Source organism: Anas acuta, chromosome 7 (assembly GCF_963932015.1).
Source record: "Anas acuta chromosome 7, bAnaAcu1.1, whole genome shotgun sequence".
Classification (NCBI taxonomy): domain Eukaryota; kingdom Metazoa; phylum Chordata; class Aves; order Anseriformes; family Anatidae; genus Anas; species Anas acuta.
Window position 1 is genome coordinate 5,045,575 of NC_088985.1, and position 12,093 is coordinate 5,057,667.

At 42.0% G+C, this 12,093-nt stretch overlaps 1 protein-coding gene across 1 annotated transcript; it reads right to left on the reverse strand.

The window, feature by feature from the left end:
- Positions 1-2,740: 2,740 nt before the first annotated feature.
- KIFBP (kinesin family binding protein) lies at positions 2,741-12,033 on the reverse strand. Its single transcript, XM_068688888.1, has 7 exons — positions 11,628-12,033; positions 9,893-9,991; positions 7,981-8,060; positions 7,689-7,872; positions 6,470-6,554; positions 4,893-5,002; positions 2,741-4,265 (listed from the first exon to the last, which is right to left on the reverse strand). The coding sequence occupies exons 1-7, from the start codon at positions 11,973-11,975 to the stop codon at positions 3,387-3,389; spliced, it is 1,785 nt and encodes a 594-aa protein (XP_068544989.1). The 5' UTR covers positions 11,976-12,033; the 3' UTR covers positions 2,741-3,386.
- Between the last annotated feature and the right edge of the window lie 60 nt (positions 12,034-12,093).

Sequence of the window (12,093 nt, forward strand, 5' to 3'; positions counted from 1 at the left end):
GTGCCAGCTCTGCACCGATACATCGAGGCATCTGCCTGCAGATAGAGGAGGAAGTCATCGCCTTGCCAAGATCACATAAGACTGTCCCCCTTGGGACGCGGGGGACACATTTTCCTGATGGGAAAGGGGAAGCGAGGGCTCGCTTCTCATTTCCCCTGGTGTTTCAGCCAGTGTAAGGGAGGAGAATGGCAAAGGACACGGCCGTTCTGCCACTCTCCTCAAGGGAAAAAGGGAAAGAGCCTCTTTCCATAGGCTTTGGGGTGAGACAGAAAAAGGCAGTGGGTTAATTCTCCGTCCTGAACCATTTACCAAGCTTCCTGATCCACCCACTTTGTAACACGTAAAGCATCTTCGCTAGTATGAGAATTGAGAGCATTTAAGTTAAAACGAAACTGTCTTTAAACAAAACAAATTGCCTCTAGTGAGTATTGTGCTCTGTCTGAAGAAGGACGCTGAGGTTATAGCCTCCACGTTCAGGAGATCTGACACTTGATATGCATGCTGCACAAACATGGGCTTCTTGTAAACCTCACTGCTCCACGCTGGGTAAGGAGAAAAAAAAAAACAGCAGAACAACAGAGAGGAGTTTTCAGTGGCATGAGTTTTTTGAGGTACAAAAAAGAACAAAATGCAGGTTAAATGGAGTTCACGGGAATCTAATCTTTAATTAATCTTTGAAATAAATGCCTGACCTCACACATACTTCACAGTTAAAACTCGGCATTCCTGAAGGGAGCTTTGCTGCCTAATCCAGCAAGTCCCCTCTTGGCCTCCCTCCCTTTTTTTAAGCTACTACACCATCTGAGTCCATTCCATCAGATAGTTTAACAAAGAGGAAATATTCAAGAGGTTTCCATAAAAAACACATGCCTTGAGGTCCCACAACACAATGTGTTGCAGTGAGCATCTGGCACGAACTAGTCTCAGGAATAAAATATGTTCAGCTGGTAGCAGTCTTCAGCTTTTACTGTAGATGAAGAACTGACATGATTGGTTTCTGGAACATTTCCCTAAATGTAATATATGATTAATATTTACACTTACATTATACTGCAGCTTTTAAGACCAGTTGAAGCACTCCCGCAGAGGCAAGAAGTGTCCAAACCACAGCACCAACCACACAAACTGAAAAAAAAAGTGTGAAAAAAAGCCCCGTTCTCTCTTATTTCCAGGCCTTTTAAAGTATTGTCCTGTTCTCCACTGAGCTTGGACCAGGATTTTGGTGAATACAAAGCAAAAGCTGCTACCAAGAGGGGTGCTCCTCTCCACACCAGCTGCTGGCTAAAAGTGACACGGGGCCCTGCACTCGGCTCTGCGTTTGTACGGTGGGTTAGCCCTCGGTCTGCCTTTCCCTGAATTACAGGCAAAGCCAAGTTTGATCAGCCCAGCCTTGCTTTAAAAACTTCACTTGAAGGCCCTCAAGGGTGGAATATTTAAAAACGAAGGAAAAACAAAAACAAACAAAATAATAATAATAATAATAAAAAAATAAAAATAAAAATACTTTTTCTACTTGAATAACTGCTTGAAGTTATTAGAAAAACATAACCTTATATTTTAAATTATACGAGTTAGTGGTAAAAATGCACCCTGCCTTTAACTGCAATCACACAAGAACACAGTACAGCCCTCCGCCAACCTGTGGGCCGTCCCACCGTCAGGCCGAGGGAAAAACTGAATTGAGATACTGACAGTGGAAAGGAAACTCGTAAAGGCTGAGTAGACAAGTAGGAAAACAAACAGTGCACACGCATTCACACACACGTGCCCACACGCTCCCTGCACGCATGCAAAATAGATGCTCTAGTTTTGAGCTTTGCTGCCTCTCATTTCCAGGCCCCGTGTCTTGGCCTATTTGCTTGTGGTTAGCAGTCAGCCAGCCCGTTCTGCGCAGCAGCCTGCAAACGAGAGGTTTTTACCACACACACACACAATGTACTTTCTTGCTTGCATACGCTCCTCCCTCACCCCCTCTCCAGTTAAAAATGTTCTCGTTTTCTTGAGGTTTCCATAAGAAACCCGTTGTTGGGCTGTTCTCATTTAATGCCCTCCATTTCTGTATAAGTCTTCCCATCAGCTCGATAACGATAAGGCTGCCCGCATGTGGCGGCTCGTTACTGCACACCCTTGTCACTGCGCTTTCCCAGAGCTGGCTGACCTCTCCAACTGTTCTATGTATGCGGCTCGATCGTGTGCTCAGCCTATGTTTTATCTACAGCACTGGCTTGTAATCCTTCCACAGACACAAGAAATACAAAGGCAAGCTCAGTGCGTGTTTTGGGGCAGAAACACAGCCTGGTCTTCCATGAAGGAGTAAATAGGGGGCTAATTCAGAACAGGGCAAAGGTGATAGTTTGTGTAAGACCAGGAACACGGCCAAAACAGCAGGTCCCTAATGAGAATCAGCTCTAGCAGCAATTGGCAATCCACAGCATCAAATCAGACATTTGATCAGTGCTCCTGAGGATCTGCAGCAACTTCGGAGAGGTGCCTACCTGCAGCACTGGCTGAGAAAGCTTCTGACCTTCCTGACCTACACAAGGAGCTGTTTATGGCACCTCAGGCCTTGAAGCAGTGTTTGGAGCACTATCCCACGGCACCTCTATACCCAACCACTTTTAAACAGTTGTACAAAGAACAGGGCATCTCCTCCCACCTTGAGCAAGAAAGTCTGCTGCTTTCTTGCTTGTCATTCTGGCGCTTCAGATGCTCGTGTATTTTGATTGATGGCACATGGGAAAACACTTTCACAAGCATTTATTTTGGTAGAAGTTGTACCGTGTATCATATCTTAGTAAGACAAAACAAAACAGAATTCTAAGGACTCTGAACAAAAAAAAAATTAGTGAAGCTAGTCCATTTATTGAGCTCGTATCTGTTAGGTTTTAATTAAGAGGGAAAGAAAACACTGAGCAACACATAAAATAAATAATGAAAATAGAGTTCCTTTCATACTGATAAGGTTTTCTGGGGACAAAGGTTATAAGAGAGAGAAAGTTTTCTAAATGGAAGAATGTGCCTCAAGTTTCTTCAAAAATTTTCCCCAGGGCAACAGATTCTCTTCGAAGAAACCATTCTTATGCAGCACTACATTTAGACCGCATCTCAAAGGGAAAAATAGAAGAAGAGGTTTATATTTACATACAGTACAAGCAATACAAAGCATCCTCTGGACATTCACTTTACATTTAAGGTTTAGACCATTAGTGTGGGTGAGCTACTAAAGTGGAGTGCTCTGTTTTTCAGGAAGTTGTGTTACTGCAGGCTCTAGTTGGACTGCCAAACCGTGGGCACCTCAGTTTTATTAATCGGCACAGAAACTGTCTGGCAGCACTGGTTTTGACAGAGATCATTTTAATAGTTCACCTTTCCTTCAAGGCAAGTATTTATACAAATGGCCCCAGTTTTGCTCTCAGCCTCTCCATTCTTGTTGGAAGAAGGCCCACCATCTCCTTACTGAGCTCTAGTTCAGTCTCAACAACCCGGACAGCATCTGGGTGCTTCTCGCAATAGTCTATCAGAAACGTGTAATATTCTAACGATGTCTGCATATTTTCCAGTTGCTTTTTGCTATCTGAAGTAATAAGCTTACTATAGAGCCGTGCAATATGAAATTTAGCCACCATTGCAGGGCGGAGAACATCTTCGTCGAGCTCTGCAGGAAACACCTTATCTGGGTCCCTCAAAGAATCTAAGAAGAGTTCGTAATACTTGATTGCTAACTGAGCCAAGGAATTCACTTTTTTTATCGTGTGGGAGTCAAGCCCCTCTAACCTGTTACCAATAGATACCTTTAAATCCATCATCTCGTAATAGGTCTCGGCTAGTTCAAACTGCAGCTGCCTACTGATCAGCAGGTAGTACTGCGGGTTCAAGTCTGCGCATATCGGCTCCAGCATGTCTATTCTACGCTTGTGCATTTTGCAGCGTCTCTCATAGTCTTCTTCGAAGAAAGCAAGGACCTTAAACAACGCACTGTGATCCTGAACAATCTCAATATGGTCAGTAACATAACCATCAACCTGGAAGAACTCTTTTGCTTCCTGAACATAGTTCTGACCCACTAGAAATATTTCCCTGGCTTCCTGAAAATCTAACGGATACACGCTGCTCACTTTCTCTTCCATGGCTAAGACAGAGTCACATATATCGCTCGTCCCAAAAAGGACAGCTTTTTTCCTGTCGTTCTCGTTCTCATCTTCCTGTTTTTTCCTTTGGGCTTTAAGTTGCATTTGCCTGAATGAATCCATCTCTCCAATGTCATCCTGAAAAGACAAAGCATAGTAATTAAAAGTGCACGTGCCTTACAAAGGCAGGCTTACACTGGATCATTTTATTTACGAGTTACCTTTCAAATACAAACTAGCTAGCAGCAAAACACAAGAGAAGACACACTTAAACATTAAACCTTATATTCACTAACAAAAATATAGATTGCCATCTTGATTCTGTAAAAAAACAAGACGAAAACAATTTGAGTCTCCCTACTCTGTGTGACAATGTAGTCAAACCAATAAATGTAAAGCCATAAGGCCCTGCTTCTGCAGAGCATTTAGCAGGCTAAAGTGCTGCATATCAAGAGGATGTTCTTACTGACCTGCCAAAACCAAGCAATGAGCAAATTCAAGAGAGGAGAGGAATTGGTGAAGATGCTGTACAAGCAGCACACTGATCACGTTAGCGAGCTGATCTCTCATCCATGTTTACTTCTAAGTACTGCATTAAAGCCAAAACATGCTACAAAATACCTGCTAGATTTCAAACAGCTATTTTATTATTCATTGGGCAATTGCTTATCATTTGCTACCAACTATGAACTGACTCCTGCTACAAGCATCAAAACAGACTTTTTCTTTTTAGCAATCTATTCCACAGAACAGATTTGGAGTTACCTCAAGTAATTTCCGAGCACTCTGCAGAAGATTCAAGCAATACTTAATCCAGCATCTCGCGATTTCAGCTTTTCTCTGTCGAAGGTCCTGCTGGTCTTGCTCATTTTCATCTAGTTAGTGGAAATAAACACAGAAGAACCTTAATACCTGAGCACTCCAGTAATAATCCCAAATCCTACATGCAAAGGAAACATTACTTGTAGTTAATTATTTTTTCTTCGTTGTTGGACAGATACATGTTCACTGTGTTAGGTGACAACTCCGTCAACAGCTGGTATGCTTCCACATGCCTACTGAAAACATCACCTCATTTTTTACTTTAATGACCATATCCAAGAACTCTGACAACTGTGCAGACAGGTAGCTACAGAAGCCCGTAAACACCGATTGAGACCTACTGAATATTTTATAACACAGGCAGTTTGAAAACCCCTGGGTTTTTACAGGCCTAAGAGATCAGCATAACCCGGCTCTGACAGCCCTGTTCCCCTGAAACTGAAAGTCTTTGGACACCATCATTTAAGTACATCCTCAAAGGCAACTGCATACAATTCTGTATTTTTGAGCAAGAAAAAATACTAAAAACAAATCAATGCACTGTCACTGAACTTCAATTAAATAAAATTCATTTGAGTCTATTCAGGTTATACTTTATGTGAATTAACAACATGGATGGATTCAAGTGCTAGAGCTCTAAACAGCTCAAACCATTGGATGTTAAACAATATAATTCACCGTTTAAAGTCAGAGTTATGAACTCACGCTGGGACTACCGTGAGTACTCCGTCAGTTAAGCTCTGTTTTGAAGCTGTCATTTGCCCAAGACATGGAACAGAAAAAGCTGTGCTGTAGATAAGCAAAGCATAATCCTACAACAGACAACTTACGTTGCGTACTGATGCTATCACGTAACCACAGGTCCTTAAAATTGCGGTCAGTTCTTTAGAAGTCTTTTATTGATCTTTGTGCTTAACAGTGAAGTTGTTCCTTTACATAAATACCCCAAACAATAAGGATGATATCTACAACTTCAAAAATAGCCATTAATGAGGCTGCAGCATTCAGCAACAAAAGGCAGTACAAATGCCTTCTCAATTTGTGGTTTTTAAGAGCTGCAGTTTCCCTCCCCCTTCAAAAACTATGCCCAGGAAGCACTCCTTTTGGTTCATTGAATCATCTTCCTCTGATGGTTTACAACAAAGGTAAGCTGGATTTTAAGCACACATACAGTAACAAGTGCGTGAACTGCCACTATTGAAAGCATATTGTTTTAAATTTCAGTTTTTAATCTTTGTCACTTTTACAGTAAATGCAAACCTTATCTAACTCTTTCTGGTATGCTTTCTGAAACATCATCAACAAGCACTCAATTTTATTTTCAAAGGGTTTACTCATAGCTAATCTTAAGCTGCAGTAGCAGCAGCTCTTCAGAGACATTCCAGTTCATTAACAAAAGAGATTTTTGAAAATTAACACTGGGATCTGTTTTATACATATTTATAGGCTTCACTTTTAATGCCTGTATGAATGATGCATAATTCACCGTATTTTATTGTTGAACACTTGTACGAACTTACTGTCTTCAGCAGATGGCACCTGGCCAGCTTGACTAAAGATGACACTGGCTGCTGCTAAACAATGTCGGGACTCCATGAAGCATTGCTGAGAGAAACAGAAACGGCAGCGTTTGTCACTGGAACAAGCAACACAAGCACTGCTCTCAGCTTGACTAGACCCCTCACCTCGGGCAGCACGGAGACAGGAGTACAAAGCAAATTACAGAACTGAGAGGCTCTCAAGAATATTCCCCTGGATCCTGGAAGAAAAGAATTTTTCCACACGTACTACTGAATGCAGTATTTTCTAACTATTTTCTGTCTACCACAGCCATAAATGCAAGCCACTCTTTTAATATTCTTTTTTTTTATATTAGATTGTGAACGTTTTCAGACTGCTCTGATCTATGCTACTATCACTTCCTGACATCTTCTGGTGAAGACTGTATCAGATGGCGTTAGTCAAAAGGAGCTGGACAAACAAGTCAATACATTAAAGTCAGATTTAGACTCCTTTACTTCTATGTGCCTTGTTTTATGATTACTCTTGTCAATGCATCAAAACCACATGGAAGTGGCAAGTTACTCTTCAAATGAGCATTAACTGGTTAATGTATGGCAGAAGTTTTTAAGGATCAGGAAAAAGCACCTGAGTAGTCTGGAACTTCAACATTCCTAACCAAAATGGAAGCATTTCCTAACAGAACTGATTGTTTAGAGTCCAGACAGATGTGTGGAAGTAACAGTTATCATCTTACAGTTAGCTTTAATGTTCACATAGGCTCAGTTCTTAAACACGTGCCAAAATACAAAGGATAATGATTTATATGGAACATTCAATGTGCAATACCTCAGCCCTAAGACGCCTTTGTTTTCAGACTCTATGAACAATATAATTAGAAGGAACAATTTAAGAGTAAGCAATTATGACCTAGTAAATTTCACTTACAAGCATCATGTCACATCACTGCTGATATGCTCATTAACTACACAGCTTTTCTTGTCTACAGCCCTGTCCGTTTTCCCTGCTGTCATCACTACGCCACAGAAAAAAAACAAGGCTACTATGGCTTCTTCAGAAAAAAATAATAGCTCTGTCATGTCAGAAGACAATCCATGGTTTAATAAGAGGCCACTTTTAATTTAACAGGGAGCCCTGCTCCAAACAGCTGTTTAAACAGTAGCCTTACTTGCTAGCCACGTTTACGATATAATTACAGCAGAAAAAACACTATATTACCTTAGAGAGATAGTACTGTGACAGCGTAGCAGCATTGAGTGCCCATTCCACGGGGTAATAGCCACAGTACTCAAGCTGTCGTTTCAGAGTAGTATGGCAATACTGAGCAGCCTTCTCAGTCATCTCTAGGTGTTGGTAGATTTGGGCCAGATAATACAGCGTATGGGTATAGGCTTTTTCAAATCTGAAAAAAGAAACTCCTTAGATTTCATCATTTTCTACTCCCTAAATACACCCTCCTAGGTAAGAAAATAAAAATTACAAAAATTCGAATATGCTGCTAGGCACCCACCTTTTTGATCTTTCTTGGTCTGTGAGTTTTTCTTCTTCTGACATGAAATGTTCACTGGGATCCAGGGGAGGATTTCCATCCTGCAGGAATACATGACCTATTCAGTCAACTACATTTCTCCTACTTTGTGACACAGCGCTCCCTCTTCTGGCTGCAGACTGCTTTATCACTTTGCAATCCTAAATTCAACAGAATTTCACAGAACGCATCTACAGCTATCTGAATGTCACATTTCTGCAGCAATTCTACATCATTCAAAAAATCTGAGACCACAATTTCACACAGAAGTACACCGTGTTCAGCTTGTAAAATATTTCTGCCTGCATACTTCAAAACAACACATGCTACCTGCCCCAGAAATACTCACCCTGTATTTTTACAGGACTACAAATGGGTGTCTTTAGATTATATAACATAATGGCTTTACATCATGTTTTTAAAGCACCAGTTTAATGCTAAGCTTGTCTTCAAGTGTGAAATATTCGTTTGCCCAGCAGCACTAATCGGTAAAAAGAAAACATCCTGCAGGAAGTAGCGCAGAGAACATTATGTGCAGAACACTCAGCAGACCTGATGCAGAGGCTGCTCTTGCCACTTTGCAATCACTCCCTTTATTCACAAGCTGCTGAGGCTGTTTACTCAAACATACAAATGAGACAACAGCCAATGTTTTTGGAGGATGAAGATGCTAAATCTTGATCTAAGACACGACCTACATGCAAGTTTATTAATGAAAACGAGTGAATTATTACTGAAATACTTCATTTTGTTTTGTTTTTTAAACCAAAAGCTCCATCATAATCCTCATGTATATTATGGTACGTACAAAGTAATTATTTTCTTCATACAAGAAGAATCTAATCCACTGAAATATGTGGTAGTAGCCATTCAAAACCATAACCACTGGAGCAAGACACAACCTTTTAGAGGTGCTGTGGAAGCTAACAACATCATACTTGGCTGGGTATATCACTGATGAACATCAGAAATTAATTAGAGTGAGGATCTGTAGAGAGGTACAGTGTCTCTAGTTAAACCAACTGATTCAGAGGGTGGAAAACAGACAGGCTTTGTAACACAAGTTGTTTTTTACTCCCTATATCCATTACCTCTTTTCTAACTGTACACTAGCATGGTTACAAAGGCAGTCCTGTGGCAGGAAATAACCCATAAAGAATAACCCATCTTAAAATTTCCAGAATAACTTATTCTGTAAACCATGTTCATGTAAAACTAATTTAATGCATCTAACTTCTGTCTGGCCTGAAACACAGCATACTTGCTCCTTTAAGTTCACAAATATTTTTAGCTCCCTCAGGAACTCTTCTGCGTCCCTGAGGCAAGTCACTGTAGGAACAGCTTTGCAAAGCACCTAACAATAGCACAAGGGAGCCTTTGTTGATATACAGCAGAATCCATGACTCAAAAGGTTGTTTAATATGCAAGAGGGGTATAACTGTTTGTAAGATTGTCCTCTTTGAAATGAACTAAACTCCTTGCCTCTATGCAATATTACATTGTGCATGGTCAGACCAAGCCATGCAAACATTACACTTTATTTCCCTTATCAGACTGAAAGTTTGACATTTCACAGTGCTCCCAAAACAAGATTAGGACAATCTCAATTAGGAACCAAGTTCTACTTGTTTTCAATGTGGAGTATCACCTCAAAGACCTTTCATCAAGGACTTTTTTTTTTTGAGCAAAACTATTTTCCCGAGTAAACCCATTTTGAAACTAGCAAGTGAGCCTCCTCTGCTTGCAGCACAAACCATCCCACTTCTCAAAAGTATCACAGCAGCGAGTATGAAGCTCAGAAACTCAAGTTCCATTGTATGTTTTTTCCAAGACCAATGAAACTGTAAGTGATGCACAAAAGTAAGACCTGACAGAATATTAATAAATACAGTACCTCTTTCATGTATTGATTATACAAGGCTTCGGCAGATTCCAGGTAAGTTTGTGCAGTTTTAATTTCATCCCTTTCAGACCACAGGATACCTAGATTGTTCTGCATTTACAAGGAAGAACAAAATAGTTATTTTCCAATTACATCACACATTTTATCCAACTAACTTATCAGTCTTCATCCCCATATATGTATTTTAAAATCATACATTTCAAAAGGCAACCCATCTTATCACAAGTTGCTCAAAGAGAAAGGTTCCCACAGGGGCAAATACATACAAACGTCATCTCACAAAGTGTAACTTTCTGTGTTGCTCTCCTAAATTAGGACTGGTGTGTTCAAATAAAGTTTTTTCAACACAGCATGCTCTACATCTGATTCAAGCATGTTTTAAATCATTCGCTATCATATTAGGTATTTGTCATCACAACTTTGTGGAAAAATTTAACAGGGAAAAAAATGCTAGGAATGAATGCTTGTACATTTTGACTACAAGAAGAGATGAAAGGAACTACTAAAATGTAAAAGCTATGGATTACAACCTTTAGATTTATATTACAGGAAAGTACATAGTAACTAACGTGTTACTGCAGCTGTGAACCTACCTTTTACAAAAATAAGACAAAGGTATTAATAGTGATCAATGTCTACTGTGCTAATTTAATTCCTAGCCAGTGTTATTACAAAATCGAGTAAGATTAAAAAAAAGACCTTCAAAAAAGCTACTATGCATAGTTGTATGCCAGCCTTGTGGCCCTTTCATTTCCATTCCTTTTATTATTTTTAAAAGAAAGCACCACGTAGCATGATGTTTATGAACAGAAACATTTTACCCACCGCTGAGCAGTGGAACTGACCAAATTTAATGAGACAAAAGTCGCCAAATATATCCTTACGTAAAAGGTCAGAAATTACAGGTAGGACTACAGGAACAGGCCCAGCAGGAAAAAGGAATGTGCCTCCCCTCCAAACAGCACAAGTGCAGTGACAACATAATTTGCAGTCCCTAGAACACGTTGATGTAGAATTACAGCCACGGTGACTACTACTGTGTTCATACTCAGGTTTGGTGGCTTTGTGGTTTTTAATTTAAATACTCAAGTCTTTTACAGCGCTTGGGATGGAAAGCTGAGGGCACGCTCATTTAGCAGCAGTGCTCATGGCTGCACACCTTGCACTGGGTGGCAGGTGATGGCAGCCCTGTCTGCTGTTGGACAGAGATTTTGTTAACAGTATTATCTACTTCAGTTTTAGGGAGTGAATGTTATTACTTCTAGACTCTCAAGATGGTGTTTACTTGTCTTGAATAAAATATAGTAGATTAAGAGATAACAGGCAATGCTGAAAAGTGAACAATAAGTAATTTTAAGAATAATTTACCTTTTCAGGATACCGCATAAATAAAAGCATCCCCCAACTCGCCTTTGACAGCAAGTGAGGGTTAAGGAGTAACAGTTAAGGTCTGGACACACTGAAATCTTCTACTATTCTTGCGAATTCCTTATGAATCCCTGCTTCCCTGTCTGAAGGAGGAGGCTGCTTTACCAACGCCTGGTTTATATCCAGAGAACACACTGCTAATGCTCCAAAGCAAGCAGCACACCTCCACACCCCTGAGGAACCGCTCTTTTGGGCGAGAAGCGAAGGGGCTGGAGAGGAGCAGCTCCCTCCCAGCGCCCCTCCGCCGAGCTCACAGCACCCAGAGCCCCTCAGGGCCCCCTCCGGGCCCCCTGCCCACCTGGGCCTGGATGTAGAGGGAGACGCAGTCCGGGGAGAGGCGGTGCGGCTGCAGGAGCTGCGTGCAGCGCTGCAGGTGCTCCTCGCCGGCCGACAGCTCCTCGGTGTCGGTGTGGTTGACGCCCAGCTCGTACTCCAGCACGGCGCGCCTCACGGCCAGCAGCCGCGCCTCGCCTCCCTCCTCGGCGGCGCTCAGCTGCTGCTTCACCTCCTGCAGCAGCGCCCGGGCGCTGTACTTGGAGCGGTAGGGCTCGCTCTCCGGGTCCTTGCGCGACTCCACGGCCGACAGGGTGCGGGCGCTGCGGAACTTGTCGCAGGCCTCGGCCCACCAGTCTCCCGCCGCCGCCATCTTGCGGCCCCGCCGCCCGCCCGCGTCAGCCCCGCGCCGCCTCAGCCCCGGCCCCTCCCTCCGCCCCCTAAGATGGCGGCCGCCGCCTCAGCCCCGCCGCGCTGACAGGAGGCGGCGC

Bases quoted from the DNA above. Each gene is read 5' to 3' on its own strand.
- KIFBP (XM_068688888.1), bottom strand. From the start codon at position 11,975: ATGGCGGCGGCGGGAGACTGGTGGGCCGAGGCCTGCGACAAGTTCCGC. The intron at 9,992-11,627 runs GTGGGCAGGGGG...TTGTAAATGCAG, and splicing joins CCCTCTACATCCAGGCCCAG to AACAATCTAGGTATCCTGTG. The intron at 6,555-7,688 runs GTAATATAGTGT...TGTTTCTCTCAG, and splicing joins CACAGTACTATCTCTCTAAG to CAATGCTTCATGGAGTCCCG.